The sequence below is a fragment of the Centroberyx gerrardi genome, chromosome 14, assembly GCF_048128805.1.
Source record: "Centroberyx gerrardi isolate f3 chromosome 14, fCenGer3.hap1.cur.20231027, whole genome shotgun sequence".
Taxonomy (NCBI): domain Eukaryota; kingdom Metazoa; phylum Chordata; class Actinopteri; order Beryciformes; family Berycidae; genus Centroberyx; species Centroberyx gerrardi.
This window is the reverse complement of record NC_136010.1, coordinates 22,623,249-22,648,781: the sequence shown is the minus strand read 5'-3', so window position 1 is coordinate 22,648,781 and position 25,533 is coordinate 22,623,249. Positions and strand designations below refer to the sequence as shown.

The window sequence follows — 25,533 nt, the reverse complement described above, 5'->3', positions numbered from 1 at the left end:
TCTAACGCCACGATTTGAGCAGCAGAAGAAGAAATGCGGAAGCCAGTGCGGCGATTGTAAACAAACGAGTCATCTCAGCTGTATCATGAGTGAAATCAACCCCAGTTGAAGTGTAAACGGTAAATATTTAAAGAATACAAATTGAGGTGTTCTGCAGTGTAGGAAATTATCTGCTTGTAGATTTATGAGGTCGAGTTTCACTGAATAACGTTAAAGGGTGTCAGCTAGCTGAGGCAACAGCTGACTTATGATAGTTTTTTTTTTATCCTGGAGCCAGACATATTATCAGGGCTGTAATAAATCTGTAGTGAACTTAGAATATGACGTCATATGTGTCTTTAAATAGGTGACTGTCTTCCTTTTTGTGTACTAGCTAGGCGTTAAATGCTCTTGTGAACAAGCTAACATAAGGCCGGGGTCATATGTATGTGTGCCTTTTTGTCTGAGAACAAGCTAATATTTGATGCTTTGTCGATGTGCGGGTCGTCTCTTGTTGTCAGAGCAGCCGCCATGCCTTATCTGGGCAGCGAGGACACGGTGAGGGAGCTGAGGAGAGCTCTGTCCAACCCCAATGTCCAGTCTGACCACCTGCGATACAGGAACACCATCCTCAAGGTTATCAGGTGGGCTAAAGACAGAGCCACCCATCAGCACCACTGGTCATGTACGGGGGCTAAACTGAAAGGTTGGAGGAGCAGTTCAACCCCTGGTCATGTCTGCCCTTCCTCAAATCATGACATACACTCACATGTTCTCCGTGTTCTTTCTGTCTCGTTTCCATGTTTTCTTCACCTGGTCTCTCCCTCCTCCTTCCTCTACCTTTCCTCTTTCTCTGTCTCTGTACATCCTCCCTCTCCCCCCCTCCCCCTTTGCCTCATCCTCCTTTCACCTTCTTTCCTTCCTCCTCCCTCCCCTTTTTTCTGTTTCTCCTCATCCCTCCCACTTTCTCTCTCCCCCTCTTCTTTTCAATTTTGTCTTTCCATTCTCCTCCATTGCCTTTTCTCAACCAAATGTCCACCCCCCTTCCCTCTCACCCCCCCCTCCTAATTTCCCCTCTTTCTTCCTCCGTCCCCCTTTCTCTCTCCTTCCTCCTCCTCTCCCCTTTTCCTCTCTCTCCCTCTTCTCCCCCCTTGCCCTCTCACCCCACCTTCCTTCTTTCCCCTCTTCCTTCCTTCCTTTCCCTCTCTCTCCCTCCCTCTCTCTCTCTCTCTCTCTCAGGGCGATGTCTCAGGGCGTGGATGTGTCAGGGCTGTTCAGTGAGATGGTGAAGGCGTGTGCCACAGTGGACGTGGTCCAGAAGAAACTGGTCTACGTCTTCCTGTGTTCCTACGCCAGCCTCAACCCAGAGCTGTCTCTGCTGGTCATCAACACGCTGAGGAAAGACTGTCAGGATCCAAACCCCATGGTCCGCAGCCTGGCGCTGAGGAACATGACCAACCTTAGGTATCTATACACGCTGACTTCTGGGTCAGCTGCTCACGTTGGCCTACGATTGTGACATTGGGACAATCCGGGGTCTGAACCGACTGTGTGTCTGTGTGTCCCAGGTTGCCCAGTCTGGTGGAGTATGTGGAGCAGCCTCTGACAGCAGGGCTGAGGGACAGAGCGGCCTGCGTACGACGGGTAGCTGTGCTGGGCTGGGCCAAGCTACACAACCTCCAACCCAACTCTGACATAGGTGGGGTGGATGGATGGATGGTTTTCTTTTTTCTGCTTCTCTCTCTCTCTCTCCCTCTCCCTCTCTCTCTCGCCTCCACTGAAATATTAATTATCCGGCCTTATTGTTTAGGCCAAAACAAACAAATGCATTACAATTACAGTACAAACAGTCAGCTTATTATGCTATAAATATTTAAGCAAGAGCCATTTTAATCAGTGCTGCATCTGATGCAGTGTTGGGAACAAGAGTGAACCAGCCCACCCCTACAAAAAACGTCAAGGGATTGTAGATGTGTATGTGTGTAAATATGCTTGTGCTTTTCATGCTCTTTGTATATGCATCCACATCAGATCCTGCTGACTTATAATGTGCGTCATTCTTCCAGACGCCGCGGTGGTGAACGAGCTGTACAGCCTGCTGAGGGACCCGGACCCCGTGGTGATGGTGAACTGCCTCCGAGCGCTGGAGGAAATACTGAAGGAGGAGGGAGGAGTTGCTATCAACAAACCCATCGCTCATCACCTCCTCAACAGGTTGCTCCGAGTTGATGCAATAGAGACCTTGTATGTGTGTGTGAGTGAATGTGTGTGTGTATGTCTGTCTTTCCCTGCGTTACCATAAACCATCCATCTACAGATACAAATCAGCAAAACCCAATTGCTTCCCAATGCTTCCTGATAGATTATTCAATATCCTGATGTTGCCAGGCAACCATTGGAAGTAAGCAGAGGTTTGGATATTATTGCTTAGCAACAAAACTCATTTATAGGTAAAAACTTAATCAGTCAGGGCTTAAAGCTGCAGCTTGTAAATGTCCAGGAAACCGCTGTTTGCTTTGGGAAATGTTTTCTCCAGCACTGTCACCTTTTGGCTATTACATGAAAACAAAATCAGCATTGCATGATAAACACAGTTTTATGATGCCACAATCATATATGGATTCTAAACAACCAAGTTCCTCTTTTCCAGAGGAACTTCATTTATCACCCGCCTAGATTCACTCTGACATTTTAGAGGTACTTCAATACTCCCAAGTCCTGCCAAGTCCAACCCCATAGGTTTACATGTTGGGCAGATTCAACGTCAACCCAAACAAGCACAAACCTTTCACAATATGATATTGTAGCATAAAGTGTTGCAAAATCTCATATCAAAACAGCTTTGGAAACTGATATCAGAAAGATATTTAGACCCTAATTTCACAAAGATATTTAGATCCCAGTCCCCCCCTGCCTGAGCCTTTCTGTGTCCTCCCTCCCAGGCTGAAGGAGTGTGATGTCTGGGGCCAGTGCGAGGCGCTGAAGGTCCTCCAGCGCTACCGGCCTCAGTCGGAGGACGAGCTCTTCGACATCCTGTCTCTGTTGGACCCCTCCCTGCTCAGCCCCCACCCCCCCGTCATGGCCGCCACCGTCAGCCTGTTCCTCAGCCTGTGCTCCGGCCTGCCCGCCGTCAGCCTGTCGGCCCTGGAGCGAGTGCGGGGCCCCCTGCTGGCCGCCTGCGGGAGCGCATCCAGGGAGATGAGGTTTGCCGCCCTCTGCCACATACAGGTGAGCGTGAACGGCGTGCGTTTGGGGGGGTACGGCAGTAGGGCCGAGAGGGCGTGTGCCCGTGCGTTGGGACAGAGGCAGAGAGAATGCCACGTACAGGTGAATGTGGATGATGTGTGAAAAAAGATGCAGAGCAGAAGAGCCGATGCAAATTCTAAAACTTGACTTTTCTTTGTCCTCATTATTTGCATCATTCAGTGTAATCATTTGAATGTGTGTGTGGGTGTGTGTCGGGGGTGACGGGAGATTGAGAGAAAGCAAATACAAAAGCTCTTCACTTTTGTTCAGTGCAGTGTATATAGAACCTTTGCAAGTGTCCCTGTGTAAATGAATGTGTGTCCGTGTACATAGCAGTGCATGAGCACATCACTGGTTTCTTTGTCAGTGGAAACCTCTAATCGGACGGATTTGTTTCTTATTTGCCACCCAAAATGAAAAAGGCTGCTTGAAAGGAACTTTGAGAGTAAGGAGACCATCTGCTGTCTCTTTCCAGCTGCTGCTGCGCTCTCTCCCCGGCCTGATGGGGGCGCACTACAAGCGCTTCTTCTGCGGCTACGCCGAGCCGGCCTACATCAAGCAGAGGAAGATGCAGGTGATGCCTGGTTTGCTCCCTCCCTATGTCGCATGTCATCAGTCCAAAAGGCCTTTTTTTTTTTTTTAATTGAAAGTTTACATGGTCCAACTTCCAGGATACTAAATGAGAAACCCATTCAAACCCATTGGATAATCTCAAAATGTGTACATCAATTTCCATTCCTCCTTTTTTTTTGAGGAAGACGAAGAAGCAAGGTTTTCATCTGACAACAGAAATATAGAATAGGGGTTAACCGTTTTTTTCCATTGGTGTCTGTTAATGTTTTGGATTAGGGCAGTAAAGAATGTAATAAAACCTGTTTTTTCACTTTGCCATAGATGGCACTTGTTGACTCATGGCACTTCCCCAAACTGCCCATCCCAACTCTACTATACTGTGCTGTACCACCTTTGCTCTCACTACAGCTGTGCTGCAATATGAGGATTGCCATTCTTTGATCAAATTGCATAGATGTCTCATTGTATACATCTCAGTGTATCTCTTCCTTGTACATCCATTTAATATGCCCCAAAGATGCTTTGCACAGAGGGAAGCTAGAACGTTTTGTGCTTTGATAATCCCATCATTGCCAGAGTTTATAATACTGTCGAGAAAAGCACAATTTGCATAAGCCTTCTGCTGATTCGTAGGCATATTTGTTGTTAAACTTCATTCCACTCAAGGTTTAGAGAGTGTTTTTGAATCTGTGGCAAGTTTCCCAGATTCATGGATTAAACCCAGACTTTACTGAGCAATACATTCTTTTTACTTTAGCTTTTTAGTGAAAATGTACTGTTCAGGGATTGTTATTTATGAATCCAGTACTAATGTGATGTGATTAGAATGGAATTTGGTTAATTGTTGTTGTTGATGTGAACTAAAATACTTAAGACACAATGAAAGATATAACAGCATTTAAAACAAGAACAAAAATCTGTGGGCATCTGCACAAGAACTCAGAGCTTAATTTGTTGGGGGCCGCTGCTGGAAGAGAATGAAGCACAGAGAAAAAGAGCTCTAGTTTACTAATAGTAAACCACTGTTACTAACCAGTGTTAGTAATCCCAGTCTACTAGTTAAATGACAGTAATGTTAATGCTAGTACTGAAGTGACTGTTGTGTTTGTAGGTGCTGGTGGAGCTGGTGAATGATGACAATGTGGCGTTGGTGCTGGATGAGCTGAAGGGCTACTGCACTGATGTCAACACTGACACTGCCCAGGCCGCTATCTCAGCGATAGGTAAACACACACACATACACACACACACACACACACACACACACACGTCAAGTGGCAATACTCCTGGGCTCTGTTCAGACTAAATAGTGCTTCTCCACTTCTCCCATGCAAAGGGTTTCATCATCCTCATCTCACTGTTGATGGCGTTCAGTGGCTCAACTGATAAATGTAGTGGCCATATAATTGTTGAATAGCAACTAGAGGAGGACAAGGAGAGGCATTCAATGCCTTATATGCCCATTGTTCTGGCACTAATGCTTGTATTTTGTATGGAGAAAACTTTCAAAACTGTGTATTTATTTCCCATTTTTTGTCATTATTCTAAAAACGCAGGCTTTTAAAGGCAGGCTCTTTATTTGATCCTCTGCATGTCTGATCACATCCAGCTCTGCTCACTCATAATCAGCCATATCCTGTGTTATCCTGTCTGTCTGTCTGGGTTGTTGCAGGTCGCATTGGGCGGAGCTACAGCGACAGATGTCTAGAGATCCTTACTGGACTGCTGGGGCTCAAACAGGAGCACATCACCTCTGGTAGGACTCTCACACACACACACACACACACAGGTGCCATCCCAAATACATAAATTTGCCTGTGTTAATACTGAGCTGTGCTTGTTTAAATGGCAGTAAAATGATCAATTGAAAGGGACATACAGTAGCTCTTAGTTCTAGGATTGCTATCACTCTCGCTCTTCCCTCACAACCACTTCCTTCCTCTCTCTCTCTCTCTCTCTCTCTCTCTGCAGCGGTGGTGCAGACGGTGCGTGACCTGGTCTGGGTGTGTCCTCAGTGTAGTGACGCTGTGTGTTTGGCTCTAGAGGGCTGTGAGGAGACGCTACAGGACAGCCAGGTCAGACACTAGCTGGCTATAGATAAACACTTGATTTCTCTATGGGGATCAATAAAGTCTCATTATATTTGTTACATTATGACAAGCTAACGGAAATACAAAATAGATGATGTAGATTTGGTTTTACTGTGATCTGAAAATGCATAGTTTGGATGGGAAACTATATGTGTGTTCATCCATAAATTAGAAGAGAATGCACATCCCAGAAAATTAATTAATTATTCCAAACCAGAAAAAACATTTCGCCTCATGCAGGAGGCTTCATCAGGTCTACAGGTGTCAGAGTGTTAGCCCATATATATATAGCCCGTCCCATATGATATCCTCCAATAGTTATCTGCAGCACCTGGCATCCCCTTCCTACTCCTAAAATCTGTGTGTGTACCTCAGTAGTAAGTTTTGTCCTCTTTCCACTTTGCTCCACTTCTCTGTGTGTGTCCATACTGTCCTCCTTTTATTTCTCTACTCCATTGCTTTCTCTTCTTCTCATCCTCCTCTTCCTTTTCTCTTCCCTCTTTCTCTTTGTTTGATAAGTGATGTTTCTCTCCCTTCTCATCGTCGTTTTTCCCTCTCAACCCCTCTGTCACTGTTTCTAGCTCATTCTCACTCGATCTGGGATCCATCACCCAAGAGTGAGGCTCTTTTTTAGCTCTATCTCATTTTCTTTCGCTGCTGTTCTTCTGTCCCTTCATCCTCACTGGATTTTTCTCTCTTGCTGCTTCCCCCTTTTTACTCCCCCTACCTAAGATGTCAACATTTGGGCTTCAGTAGGCTTTAAATTCACTATGTATCCTCTCCTCCTCCTCCTCCTCCTCCAGGGCAGGCAGGCCTTGCTGTGGCTGCTGGGTGTGTACGGGGAGCGGGTCTCCAGCGCCCCCTACGTGTTGGAGGTGTTCATAGACGGAGTGAGGAGTGAGGTCTCTCTGGGAGTCAAGACGGAGCTGCTGACCGCCACCATGAGGCTGTTCCTGTGTCGGCCTGCCGAGACACAAGACATGCTGGGAAGACTGCTGCACTACTGCATAGGTGTGTGTGTGTGAGAGAGAGTGTGTGTGTGTGTGTGAGCGTTGTGAATATTAATGTTAATGTTCCCGTGTGTTCCAGAGGAGGAGACAGACATGTGCGTGCGTGACCAGGCGCTGCTCTACTACCGCCTGTTGCATTGTGGGATAGAGGAGACACGGAAGGTCCTCCAGGGCCGGAGGTCGGACCCCTCCCTAGGTGTTCTGATTGGCCGCCCGGCCGAGCCCGTCAGCCAATGGGCACGCAGCTTTAACACGCTGGAGCCCCTAAGGCAGGATGCTGCAGAGACCGATTCAGCCAGCGGGGGGAGCGCTGAACCTGTGACCTCTGACCCCAAGCCTAACACCGACCTGTCAGACACCCTGAACCCGAGTCAAGTCGAGATGGTTCACACTGGTGAGTTTGGACATTAAAATCTTTCATTTGGCTCAGTAGTTTAAGACAGATCATAATGTGTCTGCAGGGGGTTGACAGGGTTTTTGATCAATACCAGTGACTCAACAATTATTTTGCCAGGTGCTGAGATTTCTGATTTTCAAACCTCCACCTACTCGCATTTTCAACTCCTCAACAATGGAGGACAGTGCTATGAGTGTGTGACCGGCATCACAAGACATTTCAGCTACGAAGACTAAAAAGCCATGTTCTCATGCCGAAAAAGCCAAAGTAGTTTTATCATTACAGTTTTTTGCCTGGTGAATATTTCAATATATATCTCTTCATTAGGCATTTCTGTTTGTATCTCTACTCTAATTAGCTAGCTTACTCATCTCTGTTGTGGAAATGGGACTTTATTGTTTATGTCAATTACAGAACACCTTAATTCGGTGTGGGAGTTGGGAGGGCTGTGTCAGAGACCTGTGTAGGAGGAGATATGTGTAGTTGCAATTCTCAGTGGTCACCAATAAAGGTCATAAATTACTTAATGCCATTAAATGGGTCCCTATGGATCAGGTATAAGAGTATGTTTTAATTAGCCTGGGCCCCTGAAAAAATGTGCTATTTGGTTTTTCTGGCTCTCAGCCTCACTCTCTTTCCCGCCCTCCTTCCATCCACCTTCCCTCTCCTCTCACTGCATCTTTCTCCTCCCTCCCTTCTTTCCCCTTCCTTCCTTCCTTCCTTCCTTTACTCCCTCCCTCCCCCTCCCCTTCTTCCTCCTCCTTTCTTTCCAGGCTCAGAGGGTGCCAGTCTGTGTCCAGAATCCTCAGCTGATTTTCTGGCCTCCGCTGCCGGAGTCCCTCTCAGTCTGTCCCTCTCCCCGGCGCTCAGCCCGGAGGAGTTTGAGCGGCTGTGGCTGCGGCGACAGGGTTTGCATGCTGAGCGAGGTAATGCAATGGAACAAGGTTATTGTCAGCAGTTGCTACGCGTCCCAACGATTCTTTCACGGCGAAAGCTTCCTCTTCATGGGACGGGAATCGTGGTTGGAATGCCAGCTAGTTGAATGTCAAGTGTATAACCCGGCCTCTCAACCTCTAGTGTAGGGGGGTTCCCAAACTTTTTCATGTCAAGGACTCCCAAGCAGAGATGATTTAGACTACAGACCCCCAGATGATGAAGGTTTTGTGCCAGGGACTCCCATCAGAGAAGATTTTTGTCGTCAGTCTATACTGTAGGTGAAGAGTGTGAAACCTCTTATCAGAATAGTCATTCTTACATGACTCATTGTACTAACTGAGAATATCTCATCATCGCATCGCATCGCATCGAATATCACATCATATGCAAATTAGATACCGTGAAATAAGGTCAGTATCTGCTACCAGTCACACTGTGGTTCCTCCCGTCAGTTTAACTGTTTTTGAGGTCACCATCACAGCTGGTAAATATGAACCTAACCTGTTAAACCCGGTTCAACAGCTTAAATATGCTTAAATAAATGTGTTTAACAATTCAGGGAGGTATTTAATTATTACTATATTTGGCAACAAACCAGTAGCACTCTGTCTGAACTGTCATCTGAAAATCATCTGGATTTTAACTCAAATACCCCCATCTATTCAGTCTTTTGAAATTATTATTATATACCTGTGGGAAGGCAGTACAGGGTAACATCTTCTGCCTTGATAATGTTCTTAAGGGATAAGTTCTGTGATTTCGGACCTATAATTTGTCTCTTACATACCTGTAGTACTTGGACTCACAGAGAATATTGACTAACCCTAACCCAGAGTCAGCTGTTGGACAAACCCTGTTTGGACTCATTGGGCCTCATTCACAAAACGTGCGTACGATCAGATTTGATCTTAAAGTGTACTTACGAACGTTTCCACGAACATTTCGGCATTCATCTTTTTTTTTCTTACCTGAATTTGTTCTTACGATCAAAATCTACGTGTGTTTGGAAACATGCGTGGGGCATTACGCATGAAGTGGTTTCTACTTAGAATGCCTTATCTATTAAAGCAGTCCCAGACCTCATATTAAAATGTGTTTCCATTTGTAAGCCTAGTGATAATAACCATATTAACAAAGCTATAGGCCGATATGAACAAATTCATAGGCAATTCTATTCAATTGTAAACATAAGTGATTAAAGTGATTAATTATTATCGTATATATAAAATCATACATATTATTATATTATTTATTGATCAATAAAGTTCTATCTTATCTTACCACAGGAGAAACAGACTGCGCATCAAAGCACCGTCTCCAAACGCATTTCCCTATTTAAATCGCAAACAATAACACACCATAAACATTCAATTAATTTGTGACGCCAACCTAAACCTCCTACATGTGGTTTCCCCTGTCCAAGAGGGAGCCGCGACTCGTTGGTGCTGCAGAACAGCAGGGCGTCGTGCGTCTTGAGCAGGTGCTGCTGGAGACGCACGGCGCATAGGACTGAATGGAAGTTAAATTAAACAGAGTCTCAAGACTAACTAGTTTGTCTCTAGGTGATAGAGGTTCTGCCTTGACCACATTGCTAATAACACACCTGATAAACCTTCAGACCCCTCAGCAGCGATCATATAATTATCATATGTGCACTCGCTCCGCCACAGAGCGAGCGCAGCATACTGAGCTGGAAGGCTGTGATGAGTTTGGACACCGCAGGAAGAAAGCTCCTGTTAACAGCTACGGTCAAAACCAACAGTATTATTATATAGTCTAAAGTCTGAGCTTACCGTCAGATGGAGATGCTGCTTGAATTAAACCAGTGTCCAACTCCACTGATGACTGGACACCTGACAGCACAGTCTCCATATTATTCCCCCAATCCTTTTGACAGCGCTCTGCCGTCCGCCTGGAGCTAATAAACTGCATCTATTTGGAATTAGACTAACCCTAACCTAACTTAAATCAAACTGTTTCTTTTTCATTTAATTCAAGGTGTGTGTTTCTGATTTTGCAGCATTGACAGCATCAGTAATTTCTTGCCATGTTTTTTTTTTCTCAGTTGCTGTCACTCCACCGCTTACACTTTTAAAAAGTTCACTCCCGACAACAACACTTCTATTTCAGAGTTTGAATTTTTCTTCTTGGGTCTGTTTGCCATTCTCCACCACTCCAGTAATGCTTTCCATTTGCGCACGACCCTTCAGACAGCAGAGGCCTTTTATGGAGTTGCCAGGGCGTCTACCTATGCTAATCAGCATCAACAGGCACGCGCATCCAATTAAGGAACAAGTGGCATTCATCATCAGATACACCTGGAATACGCAAAAATCGAGACTCTGCGCATGCTTCATGAATCCCACGTTGGTTTTGCGTAGGCATGTTTCTTAAGAACAAAAGTAAGAACAATTTAAGTTTTGTGAATGAGGCCCAATGTTAGCAGCAAGAGGCCTATCAACTGGAGCTTGCCATTTTGACTGACAGCTGACTCTGGAGTCAATATTCTCTGTGGGTCCAAGTACTACAGGTATGTAGAAGACAAACTATATTTAGGCCCAAAATCACCAAACTTATCTTTTAACAGGACACCTTGGACTCCATTCTGGTTTACCCCCCACAGGGGTGAGGCTAGGTTGAACCCCAGATGACCGTCTGCTTCTCTGACCTCCTTAGGGAAGAAGTCAGGATGAACTTAAGATGAACTGCAGTCCTTCCTGCAACAGACCCAAGGGCCATAAAATCTGCAGGATTGTCCAAGGCCATTTCAGGGTCCATAAAACCTCTGTTGATCAACTTATCCTTAAAGGATAAGTCCCGCTGCGGAGCCGTTTGTTCTGTGGGCTTCTACCCCGCCTTCTTATGGCAGGAGTAGGACTTTGATTCCATTTCTGATCGCAGGAGCCAAGACATAACATCTAGTGAATTAAATAACAGTGAAATCGAGCTATTTCTCATTTTCCCCATTACATTCCCAATGTTAAATTCCCATGTCAGCTGATTCCATCGATCCAAAGAGTTTTTTTTTTTTTTTACATTTACATTTGAAAGCCTCACTACTCTTTGTTTTCTGCTGCTAGGCGGCGAGGAAAAGGAAGAGGAGGAAGACTGTGTGTGCGTGGAGGAGCGTGTCCACTGCCCCGCCCCGCCTCGCTGTTCCCCGCAGAGCCTCCAGGCGGCGCTGCAGCTCGTCAACATCCAGGCGCTGGCCTTCACGCCGCCGCACACACTCCCCTGGAGGGTCTACCTGTACACACACACCACACACACACACTCTCATGCCAACGCTCCCCGCACCACGCTCATACTGGGGGAGCTGCTGTACACTGGGGAGGCAAAGGAGAGTAAAGGGAGAGTAAAGAAAGAAGCGGATGATGGAGAAGATGCTGGTGAAGGGGCGATGGAGGGCAAGGAAGAGGAGAAGGAGGGAGAGGAAGTCACAGACGACCGGCTGAGTGAGAGAGAGACGGAGGGAGGAGAGAGAGAGGAGGAGGAAGTGAAAGTGACTCTTAAGCAGCAGCCGAGAGATGAGGAAGCCCTGAAGGCGTTTCTCTCCATCCTCGCTACTGTACTGCAAACACTGTCCTCAGAGAGAGCCTGAACATGCACACACACACACACACACACACACACGTCCAGTGATGTAGTGAAGCATAAAGCCACCAAAACTCAATACACAACCTTTTCATTTGCATAAGAGCTTACCCACTTTTTTAGGCTAACATAAATCTTAAAAATGTACATTAATATTATACATCATATAAATAGTATCAAACAGACTGAATTTATATGAAGATAGGGTCATTTTAAGGGGGGGAAAAACATAAATTAATGCTTTTCTGGAAATATAATTATGTTTTGTTCATATTGGTGCTTGTTTTCTTTATGATGATCACTGGAGGTCATAGTTTACCCACCACTACACATGGCAATACATGAACTGATTGATAATAAAACCTTTGGACTCTGTGTTGCTTGGAGTTTGTGTCTGCCTCTGTCTGTCTTATCAAGCAATTGCCTTTATTATACTAGCTCAGCAGCTTACGAGATAGCAGCTTGGTTATAACCACGATAATGGCATAGGCGTTGGCAGTTGGCCATCATTCAGCCGCGATGACGAAGTTCACCAGACTTCAAACTAAAGCCACAGCCTGCGGTCGGCTTGTACCCACGCCCACATAGGTAGAAGAACCAGCGGGATGGAAACAGTAAGAGGATGTCCTACAGTATCTATTCTCTCAACGTGGGGCTCATATCTTGGATGCCTTCTTTGATTTTCAGCGCTTTTTAACACCGATCTAAGGCAACGTCCGTGGTCCTGTGCTGAAGTGGCCTGGCTGTGGGAGGTGAGTGTCTGACTCCGCTCCCGTATCCCGTATTAATGCATGAGTCCCATGCTAACGTGACCGAAGTCCAAGTTAATTCAAAGGCTTTAACTTCTGGGTGTTGTTAAAGCGACGCAGGCTGGCGATGTTCGTTTACTGTGAAGGTTTCGCTGAATATCTTACTCTCAACTACTTTTTGTGCTATGCAAGGATCTAATTATGTGGCGTAATTAACCTGATGCCCTGAGCATGCGGTATATTCGGCAATAGCCTGATCCAGTTCCTCTAGTTCAGTGGTTCTCAATCCACAGACCTGCTGGGGTGTTTTTTTAGTTTATGACATTCACCTGGTGTCCCGGCTCATTCAGCCCCTGATTACACCAGGTGAATGTAATTAACTATCGGGTAAAACAGAAAAGCAACTGGTTGTGGTACTCGAGGACCAGGATTCAGAACCACTGCTCTAGTTTACTGTAACGAAAATCACTATGATATTACTATAGGAACTTGCAGTGTGTCTTACTCAGTAGTGAGTGTTATAGCTAGTGGCCTACTGCTTCTTTTTTTTTTATTCCATGGTATTTTTTAATTCCCGTTATCACTGTAATATTCCATTTTTTTTTTTTTTAAATCTACGATGGTAATAAGTATAGGCTAAGTATCAGATGAACAGTTTTGCTATGATCTCTCTCTCTCTCTCTCTCTCTCTCTCTCTCTCTCTCTCTCTCTCTCTCTCTCTCTCTCTCTCATGGGTGTAGGAAGCACGGGGGGCAGGGGTGACATGTCCCCTCCAATATTAAAAGATGATTAAAATGCCCCCCCCCCCCAAAAAAAAAACAAAATAAATAAATAAATAAACCATTGTGTTATTTTGCCTCCGCATTGAAAAATCAACCACTTCGTACAATGTGGAATGAAGTTGAATGAAGTATCTCCATATGATAGGGCTTCATATCGGTGAGGAGCAGACAGCAGCCAAGACAGCGCTCCAAACTGCAGCCAAAAACAAAGCTGCATGGATCATGTGAAGAGGTGTCACTCTGGCCCTAAATTAAATATCTTGTAATTACGTGTTCTGTTCTGCAATATTAAAATCATTCCACTGACGTTTTGGCCCGCAAAGGCAGATTGTTGCCTTTGTGGGCAAAACGACAATGGAATGATATTAACTGTGTAGAAAAAATAAATACATTTATATTGTGAGCAGAGTGATGCCTCTTCACTTGAACTGATGGAGCAGAGCAGTCAGCGAGCACAGGGCCGTTAAAGTGTCAATCATAATGAAGAAATTCATGGTAATCAAACGGCAAGATGTCCAATCCACACTACTGGTCAGGTGCCGATAGAGAGAGAAAAGAAAAAAGAGGATGTGCAGCAAATGAAACGTATGATATTGCGCCAAGGAGGAATAAATGTGTAAAAAGTTATATGAAGCTAGTTTTCATGACTGTCAACAACAAAAAGGTCAATAGCTTTGTTGCCACTGCTTCCAAAAAGCAGACATCTGTCCGTCAGTTATGTAAAGACAATACTTTGTCTATTTGCCTCAGTGTCCTGTATGCTTGTAAGTAGCCTATGTAATCTTTCTCTGATATTATTACAGCACTATATTTTTGTCTGTGCTGATTTTTAAAATGGCAAGGTAGGTTAGGCCTAGTTGTTTTGCAGCTAAACTTAAACTTAATTCTTCACCATATTGGATGGCTTGCATCTTGTCTGAAACGTTTCTTTGCATGACTCATTATCCTGCCGTAATAGAACAGGTACTGTGCTGGCTTTTTGTATGGACTTTATAATTAACATCTTTTCAAGCTAAAGCCAGTGTTGTAGCAGGGCTTGGAGAAAAAACACACTTGGCTCTTAAAAAGGACCAGTGCACCGCAAAAACTAAATGACTAGAAACCAGATAATAGTGCAGTTAGTTGGAAGGAAAATACAGCTACATAAAACACTGTAATTCGAAGACGGAAATTATTATTATTGTTATTGTATTATTATTAATGAGAAACAGGCGAAACTACTGTAGATAGATTGGCTGAAAGCCTGCTGTAACCAACACATAAAGTCTGATCTGTCACTTAGCACCTGAGTCATTCTTTCTTTATTTTCAGATAGCCTTTTTAAAAGTTACTATTAATTAGTATTGCAGAGCTGTTTTTGAAAAATGTTCCTCCTGCGGAGCATGCCCCCGGACCCCAGTAGTCAAATCTGTCCCCCCCAACTGCTTCTTACGCCCATGCTCGCTCGCTCGCTCTCTCTCGCTCTCTCTCTCTCTCTCTCTCTCTCTCTCTCTCTCTCTCTCTCTCTCTCTCTCTCTCTCTCTCTCTCTCTCTCTCTCTCTCTCTCTCTCTCTCTCTCTCTCTCTCTCTCTCTCTCTCTGTGCAGATGACATTAAATACAGGTGCTAGATCTGCTCTAAAATTGGTGTGGTAATGGAAACTGAACACAAGTGCTGATAAAACAAACGTAGCTATTGCACCTAAGAAATCAATCAGTGCCCTTAACATGGAGCTTGTCCAAGTTGTTTTGACTCATCTTAACAGAATGTTTGGATCATAATAAAGCGGTTAGAAACATTAGGCATGAGTGGCCTTCCATTTAAATGCTTATCACTCATGCTGTAGTAAGGGATTATAACAGCTACTCCAGTGTTGCGCCATTAGCAATAGAAGCAGGAAGATATACAGATATCCCAGACCGCTTCTGCACTCTGTGGCTCTATTGAATCTGAAACCCATGTACTTCTACATTAAGTGTATACAGATATTGGATCAGAGCTTTCTTCTCAATTATCCAATCATGTTGTAAAATCTAATGAGTATGAAGATGTAAAATCAGGTATGATTTTAGCTTTAGATTTTTAGCTGTCACTTTATTCTAAATAGCCTACAAGAAATCAATTTATCTGATAAAATAGCTCAATGGGACATGCACACTTGTAATATATTGTAGGCTACTTAATGTTTTTAACTGAGTGCTCCTCGAATTTCGGCCACTTAGTGACTGTTGGCATTGTGTATTGTGTTGTATGTGGTTTCATTGCCTAGTCTGCTTTCTGTCTGCACATATGCATGGCCTGTTAAGGAGTGACACATGAATAAAGATCTACATATGTCACACACACCACACACCAATAAACAAGTGGTTTATTATCACCACTGTTGATGAGTTGAGCTCTATTTTTTGTATAAACTTTGAATGGAATGGAGCTCTCAGATTAATGTGCAGAGGTGACTGCCAAACAAATATGAATGTTTTAACCAACAACAGACTCTCCAAGCAGCAGAGAACAGGACCTGCTTGATTTTGCCACATAACAACCCTACCACCACCACCCCCCCCCCCCCCACACACACACACACACACACAATCAAGTCTAACCTGTTGCTGAGTCTGAGTCTGCTGAAACATTCATTGACTACAAGCTGAATTATTTACTGCTGTGCTGACTGAGTTACACACTGATACAATGAATGGAGTATTCACTGTGTGTGTGTGTGTGTGTGTGTGTGTGTGTGTGTGTGTTAGGAAATGCGGTGTCATTTTAAGAGGAATGTTGTTTTGGGAGTCCTGATTCTCCTTGGTGGCCTGTACTTCATCAGCCATTCAGATTTCCTTATTCCTGTGAGTATACACACACACACACACACACACACACACACACACACACACGCATACATACATACATACAGTGGGGTTCACATTTCAGCCCATAAGATCAAAATGTACATTTTCACCACTTAGAAAACCTAAAGTATACATCTAATTCAAACAAATTTCAAATTACATTGCTCAAAATGCCCTAATACCATTTTTAAAATGATCATAGATGCATATTCCAATCAAAATGTTTCAACATCTTTTTCAGGAGAAAATGATTTTTGATCAGTTTCCTTCAACATAACATTTAGAGGCAAGTCATTAAGTCCCACTGGCTGCAAGGTTTGTAGGGTAAAGATCCAAAAGGCCTCTCGCTGTTTTGCTGTGTCTGTCCCCTCCCCCCTCCCCCCTCCCCCCTCCCCCCTCCTCCCTCCTAACTTTTTCAAATGGATCTTTACCCTACAGACTTTGCAACCAATGGGACTTAATGATGGATTGCTTCTAAATGATCAGTTTCCTTCAAAATTTTCCTTTCAGTTAAATCAGTTAAAAAAAAAAAAGTTAAATTTCCTTTAACTTTTATGGAATAACTTTCATTTAAACAATCATAGTTGAGTTTTTAAGTTTGGTTGGGTATTGACATCTTGGTACGTTGAATTTGCTGTTAAACCCAACAGGTGAGGGTTTAACAATGTGTTTTGTGCATGTGCATGCATATTTGTCTTTCAGGGCTTGATGGGGTTAAATAAATCAATTACAAGTGTCACAGACTGGGAATGGCTCCCCTCTCACAGGCTGATCAGTAAGGACTCCTGGGTGGATCAGGGAGGTTACCTGCCTCTCAATGTGTCTTATCAGCTGCTCGCTGGAACACCATCTACCAAGGAGAGTGAGTGACACACACACACACACACACACATATTCCAGATCACAAATGGACTGAACTAATCTTGTCAAATTTTCAGATGACAATGCTATTTGTAGATTACAAAAAATCCTACAGTCGGAGATTCAGGAGTGTGTGCAGTTGGGTAATGAGAAGCAGTTGCTATTATAGGTGCAGAGATTCCAGTCCCATAAATATTCATAGAGAAAATACTGAACAGGTAGTGTCATATACTGTAGTTACCTTGGAGTCTGTTTTGACAATAATGTGAACAAGGGCACACAGATGAAACATGTATGCACAATTTTAAATCAATGATTGCTCTTATCTATGGAGATTCCTATGGAGTGGACATAGAACATAGAATAGTGGACATAGAATTACTTTTGTCATAAATTCCAGGTCTAACAAGGCAGGGAAATCATAGCTACACCACTTCCAAAGAGCAAAGGGCAAAGAAAATTTCCTTACACCGATCAGAAGAGAGAAATCTAGTCCTCAGCCCCTTCTGTACAATAAAACGTTAATCTTCAGCCTGCACTGATCTCTACACTGAATGACTGCTTATGTGGATGTGCAAATGAGTGAGCAAATGGTTGTTTGATTGTATATGATTGTATTTCCAGGACACGTTTCCCCTTGGGGACTAATTAAGTATATCTCCAAGTTATATAATGTACACTGTAGAATGATGGTACGATGTAGATTGATGGTGTATACTGTCCCCGAATAATAAAAAAAAGAAAATCACACACATTCATCTCTTTCTATCCTGACTCTTCCAGGATTTCTAGCTGTTGGACTAGCCTCGGTGAAGAGGAAGAAGGGCAGCTACCTCCTCCCCACCTTGCGCTCCCTCTTCTCCCAGTCGTCCCCTGAGGAGCGCTCTTCCATGGTGGTGGTGGTGATGCTGGCGGACTTTGATGCCAACTGGAGAGGTGCTACGGTGGGAGAGATCAAAGCTGCGTTCGCCTCCGAGCTGGAGCAAGGCCAGCTGCTGGTGATACACGTTTCTCAGCAGTATTACCCCCCTCTGACAGGTACAGTGCATGCGTGATCTCCCACTCGATTCACATCCATGACTTGCAGTGACGTTGGTGTTTTGTTGACGCCGCCATATTGACTCCAAAATTGACCTCCATTGGGACCGCAGACTATACAACAAGCGACCATGAACAAGCAAACGTCTCACCTGACTTCGGAAGAACAGGAAAGATATTTGAAAAAGCTTGAGGTTCTTGGAGGATGTGACTTATTCTCTGCCACCAACATGGCTGCCACTACTAAAGTCTGCAGATAAAGTCCCCAATCTGTCGTTTCATGACATCATACATAACCTGATACAGCTTATTCACAACCCGTCTCTGTGTCCAGTGAAACCCTTAAGGCGCACAAAAGTACAGATGCATTGTGGTATTTCACTTCAGGGTGGGTGAACTATCCAAAAGTACTTAAAGAGAAAAACTTGTTCCTCATTACCGGACAGGTAAGATAACGTTACGTTTATAGCTGTTGCTGCTATGTCACATCTCTCTTTATCAGTGAACAATGAAGTTTCACCTCCTCCATCCCAACACCATTATTACAACAGACGGCTCAACATATGATATGGCATTTGAACTGCTACTTGGTAAGTAAAGTGCGTTATTTAATAAAATAGTGATGGGCTCATTCTCTCACTAACTGTGACCGCTTGTTTTGGGAGTCAGTATGGCAGCATCAACAGGACAGTCACATCACTGCAAGTCATGGATAGTCTTGTACACTATGAATACATCACACTGTATCAATCTGCCTCTCTCTCTCTTATGTTCTCCTCCAGGTCTGAAGAGGAACTACAACGACGCTCCGGACCGGGTGTCTTTCCGCTCCAAGCAGAATGTGGACTACTCCTACCTGATCCACTACAGCACCAGCCTCGGCCTGTACTACCTCCAGGTGGAGGACGACGTCTCCTCCGCGCGCAGCTTCCTGTCCACCATCAAGAAGCACGTGGAGGAGCAAGAGGCTAAATCGACCGCCTGGGCAACGCTGGAGTTCTCGGCCCTGGGCTACATCGGGAAACTCTACAAGTCGGCTCACCTCCCTCTCCTGGCCCGCTTTCTCTTCCTCTTCTACCAGGAAATGCCTTGTGACTGGCTGCTGACTCACTTCCGCGAGCTCATGACCCAGAAGGAGACGATCCTCTTCAAGCCCTCGCTGTTCCAACACATGGGCACCTTCTCCTCCTTCCAGGGGACGTACAACAAGCTAAAGGACAAGGACTTCGAGGAGTCCGCCTACTCCAACCCTTCAGCGGACACTTACTCGGACATGTCCGTCTACAAGGACCACATCCCCAGACTGGCATGGGCGGCCGGGGACGGATTCTTCTGGGGCCGCTCGCCGGAGAGAGGGAACTACCTGACCGTGGTGTTTAAAGACCCCGCCGTGGTGACCGGGATATCAGTGGAAACGGGGTCAGAGGGCAAAGACCTCCTGAATTCAGCCATGGTGGAGATAGGCCACAGCGTGGATACCACCGAGAAAGGCGAGAAAAGTTGTAAAGAGTTCCAGTCTTTGGGGACTTTGCAGAACGGGAGGTTTGAAACGCAGGAGCTGGACAAGAAGTACGGCTCCGCCTCTTCCTGTGTGAGGATACAAGTCACAGCCCAACAGAAAGACTGGGTGGTCATTAAGAAAATTAGGATCACAACAAAGAGCTGAGCACACCTCAACACCAAGCCTAGGTGTAAGAATTTTTTTTTCCCAACCAGATTAATCATTTATCTTGGTTTGATCTGGTGGGCCTTGTATGGAAACTATGCACATGATTTCCACTGTGCCTTGTCAAACAGTTTAATCTATGGAATAACAGTCTTATCGCTACCTCACCGAGGCAGTGTAAACAACTACTGGGAATATGAAAAAGAAGTGTTTGACCAAGCTCTGTGATAAACCTTTTTGCCTTCAACACCATGAACTGAGAGATTTGCAGTGGGAAAGGCTGGCGCACTGTATTGCATTACAGCGATAAGCAAACTGTACACAGTTCCATGGGCTTTAAACAGATGGTCAAACCCAGAGAAGTTTAGACAGACTAGTCTGTCATTAAGATGCACAGTGGAGCTTGTCATTGGTATTGAATGTTGGGGTATGGGGGAAGGAAAAACTAATTTCTGACTATAGTAAACACTGATTGAATGTTCGCTGATATAACTTGAAAACAAATGAACATTGAAATTCAGTAGTAATTTTGTTTTATAATGTTGAGTAATGATTCGGACAGGGCCTTTCTGTGTGTATGGTTACAGGGGATTGCACTGTGCTTCATTGCTCTCAAAGTAGGGAAGACAGGGTCAGATTATGAATTAGATTGTTCATTTATGTTTCAACAGAAATAAAAGATACATGTTCTGTTATCCTCAATCAAAAAACAATCTGATGGATACACACACACACACACACACACACACACACTAGTGAGTATGACCACACCTAGAGCCTTACAATACAGAAGACTTTGTTCACACCTTGCCAGTGAGCCTCTGCTTTTTTGGGAGCTGCTATTTTATTATCTATTATACTGTCATGGATGGAATAGAGTATGTCTGTGCTCTAAATTCCAAAGTTGTCAATGATACATCAGGGGGAGAAATTTCTACACTATCAGGAAAAAGGGGTTTGGTTGGATAGAGGCTTATGATGCAAAATACATGAAGTCAGTTTGTTCTGTTAGGAAAACCAAAACATCTTTATTCTCCTTTTTTTTTTTCTTTTATATTAAACTTCTTTGTTCGCATCTGAAGCCTGTTTGGACATTCTCCTTTTCTTTCCTAATAGTGTGTAGATTCTTTTTCTCTTCCTTACACTTTACATTATGCTACATAGCTAATAATCATCTCAGACGTTGAGAGAGCACCAAGTCAAACCACAGTTCAACCTACTTTTTTGCAGAGCGACCACAGATCAATTTGGATAGCAACCAAACTGACAAACACGGGTGTAGTCATTTAAGAAATGGAAACTTTGAAGTCAGTCCCACTGACAATACCTTATTCTTTTGCAGACTATTAATGGCACAGTGATTCTTATCATTTCTCAGGTCAGTTTACGGAACAAGATGACATTTTGGAGGATCAAATGTGACACTGACTGACAAAAAGAGATGGAGATGGGGGTGGGCACAGAGTGAGAGGAGGAGACGTGTGTATAGGCAGTGGTAAATGAAAAGGTGGGCAAACTATGACCTACAGTCAGTGACCATCAAAAGGCAAACAACCACCAATACAAATGAAAATCAAGCGTTCATTTATGCTTTTTCCCCTTAAAAGACCATATACTACTGTGTTGCACATGGTCCCTGTTAAGTAAACTAAACTATCCTCACTTAACTTTGATACATGAGCTATACTATGATTTTATCTCATTAGCATAGTAAAATTAGTACAATATGCCCTTTTCACATCGTCATGGTAACAGCTTCCATGTTGAGGAACTGATGCATCACAACTTCCTGTGGCAACTTTCTTGTGACTTACTGACAAACCAAGACAAACCACTAGATACATAAGGTAATAACATTATGCAAATGAGGTGATGACTGCCAAGAGATGACAGCAGTCGAGGAGAAACTAAAAACTAAAACTCACCTCCATAATCGAAGAGGGAACTTTAGGTGAAGAACTTTCTCTAGTTTAGACTCAGGAGTGAATGAAAACAGGTCAGTGAGTCTTTCACCAATAAAAGTACTTCACCAATGTTCATTTTGGGCAGGTTGTGGAGCAATTTAGTGAAGGCTGGCAACAGAAAGTTGTAATGCACCTGTTTCTCAACATGGAATCTGTTACCATGACGAGGTGAAAAGGGCCTATTAGTAGAGTTTAGGCGGGTATACCCTCCACTACATCATTGGGTATAGGGATACAAGAGAATATGGAATTAACAAAGAGAGCAAGAGAAAGAGAAAATGAAAAAGGCAGTTCAGTGGTCTTGCTGTGCTTCTCTTTGTCTCTGCCTGGAGGATGGCGGCGCCCCTTGGCTGGCTGCTCCGTCTTGGCGGGAGCTGTGACGTGTCACCGCTTTCTCTGACACACGACTCACTGGTCTCCCCCCACCAGTCACTGGCCTGGAAGCTGGCTGCTGTCCAACCTGGGAGCACTGGGTCAGCAGCCCGTCTTCCCCACTAGCCTGAGTGGCTGGTCTCTCTCTGGTGGGCTGGGCGACGGATCCATCCACAGCCGCCTGTGAGACCTGGTTCTGGCTGGCTGGTCTCTCTCCTCCGCTGATGGGCCGGTTCTGGGAGGCTGGACGGGCTGCGGCTGCAGACGGTGTACGTCTGGACGGGGGTCGGGACGACGGAGCAGCACCGTCCTGCTGTGAATCCCCACTGACCTGAGAGGAGAGAGAAGAGGCAAAATGACCAATGAATAAGTTAGGTGTCAAATGTGACAAACCTTTCAAGATGTACTTTTGCAGTGAAGCTGAATGCCAGTGGTGACCACAGATTATTAAAACAGATAATGTTGGAGGTCGACCATTCATGAACTCAGACTGAGGTATTGTGTTTAAAAATTTAAAGGTCCTACCAAGGTAGAAGGTCACTTCAACAGACATGGCAACAGTTACAATTCACAGATTCTACTGACGTATGACGCCTGAGGTGGAGAGTGTTCTCTTCTTTCAAGGTTCAAGTCATATTTCTGGACTCGTTCCTTAGGGACAGACATCCAACATCTATCTATCCTTCACAATAGTAACCCTATATGAACAAAATAGACCCTGAGGGAGTTCCCATGCAAAATTTAGGACTTCAGCAGAGAGAATTGAAATAGAATTGTGAACTTCTTTTTCTGAAAATAATGCAGAACCGGTATCTAATACCTTCTTTTGTATTATTGCTCCTGTCGGCTTAACCTAAGATGCATCAGAACCAGTATATACTCATGACAGCCATATGCTTGAACTGGCTCCACTGGTTGTGGTCGTCATTCTCGTCAGTCGAGCCTTTCACCCTCATAGCCCTGTTCTATAAAGTCTCTCTCCCATAACGTCGGAGCTCAGGCTATAAACTCCAAACATTGTGTAACATGAGCTTTTCAGCCCGTCTCACCACTGTACGCAAATGAGGTGGTGATAATATGATTCTTTGATCAGTCTCAGCTGTTCAGGTGTTAGGTCATAGCGAAGCATCTGGTTATGAGTCTAATGTAATCTGTTATCTACATATTCAAATTTAACTTGGGATATATTTGTACTGGGTTGGCAGTAGACTGTGTTATTCAACAGAGAGTGCAGGAATGTTAGTGGCTGTACAGGTTTGTCACAATTCTGAAGCAACATTCAAGTTCAGCAGCTATATTTGCTGATGTCACTGAGATTCCTTTAGGGCCAATGAGCCAGTGCATCACTCATAATCAACCAAATGACCGATTCTTTTAACACTGTAGTGAACCATATTCTTAAAATTGTTTCATGGCCCTAAATAAAATAGACGGTGGAACAGATCCAGATCAATCAATCTACACTGAACAAAAATATAAACGCAACACTTTTGTTTTTGCTCCCATTTTTCATGAGTTGAAATAAAAGATCTAAGACTTTTTTTATGCACACAAAAGGCTTATTTCTCTCAAATTTTGTTCACAAATTTGTTTAAATCTGTGTTAGTGAGCACTTCTCCTTTGCCAAGATAATCCATCCACCTGACAGGTGTGGCATATCAAGATGCTGATTAAACAGCATGATTATTGCACAGGTGTGCCTTGGGCTGGTCACAATAAAAGGCCACTCTAAAATGTGCAGTTTTATCTTGAAAAAAGACATTTATTAGGCACTGAACTATGGATCTCACATGACTAGGGCTACAGATATGCATTTTTTGAAACCCAGTCAGTATCTGGTGTGACCACCATTTGCCTCATGGCAGTGCGACACATCTCCTTCGCATAGAGTTGATCAGGTTGTTGATTGTGGCCTGTGGAGTGTTGGTCCACTCCTCTTCAACGGCTGTGCGAAGTTGCTGGATATTGGCAGGAATCGGAACACGCTGTTGTACACGCCGATCCAGAGCATCCCAAACATGCTCAATGGGTGACATGTCTGGTGAGTATGCAGGCCGTGCAAGAACTGGGATGTTTTCAGCTTCCAGGAATTGTGTACAGATCCTTGCAGCATGGGGCCGTGCATTATCATGCTGCAACATGAGGTGATGGCGGTGGATGAATGGAACGACAATGGGCCTCGGCCCTCGGGATCTCGTCACGGTATCTCTGTGCATACAAATTGCCATCAATAAAATGCACCTGTGTTCGTTGTCCGTAGCTTATGCCTGCCCATACCATAACCCCACCGCCACCATGGGGCACTCTGTTCACAACGTTGACATCAGCAAACCGCTCGCCCACACAACGCCATACACGCTTGTCTGCCATGATCTGCCCGGTACAGTGAAAACCGGGATTCATCTGTGAAGAGAACACTTCTCCAAAGTGCCAGATGCCATCGAAGGTGAGCATTTGCCCACTCAAGTCGGTTACGACGACGAACTGCAGTCAGGTCAAGACCCTGGTGAGGACGACGAGCACGCAGATGAGCTTCCCTGAGACGGTTTCTGACAGTTTGTGCAGAAATTCTTTGGATTTGCAAACCAACTGTTGCATCAGCTGTCGGGGTGGCTGGTCTCAGACGATCTTGCAGGTGAAGAAGCCGGATGTGGAGGTCCTGGGCTGGCGTGGTTACATGTGGTCTGCGGTTGTACTGCCAAATTCTCGGAAACGACATTGCAGACGGCTTATGGTAGTGAAATGAACATTCAATTCACGGGCAACAGCTCTGGTGGACATTCCTGCAGTCAGCATGCCAATTGCACGCTCCCTCAAAACTTGCGACATCTGTGGCATTGTGTTGTGTGATAAAACTGCACATTTAAGAGTGGCCTTTTATTGTGACCAGCCCAAGGCACACCTGTGCTGTTTAATCAGCATCTTGATATGCCACACCTGTCAGGTGGATGGATTATCTTGGCAAAGGAGAAGTGCTCACTAACACGGATTTAAACAAATTTGTGAACAAAATTTGAGAGAAATAAGCCTTTTGTGTGCATAAAAAAAGTCTTAGATCTTTTATTTCAACTCATGAAAAATGGGAGCAAAAACAAAAGTGTTGCGTTTATATTTTTGTTCAGTATAAGTAGTAAGTAGGCTAAATAATTGAGGATCTGAGAACAAGAGACACAGAAACAGTGAGAAAGAGAGAGAAAAAGAGGCTCATCAAGAGTAACCACTTCCTCGAGTTTCACATTGTTCTGCAGGTTACTCCATGCAGAGGGCGAAGAGATCTATGAAGATTTTTTTAAACCAATATCTACCAGGCTTTAGGAAAGATCAGCTTAAATGACTCTTGAGAGTTGAAGATATTGTCCCCCACATTTGGATAAATACATAAATGGCAGACAGGCTTTCCCGGCATGCCCTCATAAATAAATGTATACCAGTGACTGGGCTTACACATG

The 25,533-nt window shown here is 44.4% G+C and overlaps 2 protein-coding genes across 4 annotated transcripts; both read left to right on the top strand.

Annotated features, from left to right (window-relative positions):
• Positions 1-28: 28 nt before the first annotated feature.
• On the top strand, positions 29-12,190 carry ap4b1 (adaptor related protein complex 4 subunit beta 1). Of its 3 annotated transcripts, none has more exons than XM_078288533.1 (14): positions 29-119; positions 501-623; positions 1,219-1,443; positions 1,548-1,678; positions 2,046-2,193; positions 2,922-3,207; positions 3,701-3,799; positions 4,910-5,021; positions 5,471-5,554; positions 5,770-5,873; positions 6,692-6,899; positions 6,978-7,292; positions 8,075-8,221; positions 11,312-12,190. In XM_078288533.1, the coding sequence occupies exons 2-14, from the start codon at positions 511-513 to the stop codon at positions 11,830-11,832; spliced, it is 2,493 nt and encodes an 830-aa protein (XP_078144659.1). In that variant the 5' UTR covers positions 29-119; positions 501-510; the 3' UTR covers positions 11,833-12,190. The 3 variants fall into 3 exon arrangements, with proteins under 3 accessions (XP_078144659.1, XP_071774830.2, XP_078144658.1); XM_071918729.2 differs by having other exon boundaries at positions 8,069-8,221; XM_078288532.1 differs by having other exon boundaries at positions 51-119; positions 506-623; positions 8,069-8,221.
• A 261-nt stretch (positions 12,191-12,451) lies between these two features.
• On the top strand, positions 12,452-20,829 carry LOC139926862 (alpha-1,3-mannosyl-glycoprotein 4-beta-N-acetylglucosaminyltransferase C). The gene is made up of 5 exons (XM_071918711.2): positions 12,452-12,577; positions 16,085-16,180; positions 16,886-17,045; positions 17,828-18,082; positions 18,865-20,829. Exons 2-5 carry the CDS (start codon positions 16,088-16,090, stop codon positions 19,746-19,748), a joined length of 1,392 nt encoding a protein of 463 aa, XP_071774812.1. The 5' UTR covers positions 12,452-12,577; positions 16,085-16,087; the 3' UTR covers positions 19,749-20,829.
• The last annotated feature ends 4,704 nt before the right edge of the window (positions 20,830-25,533 follow it).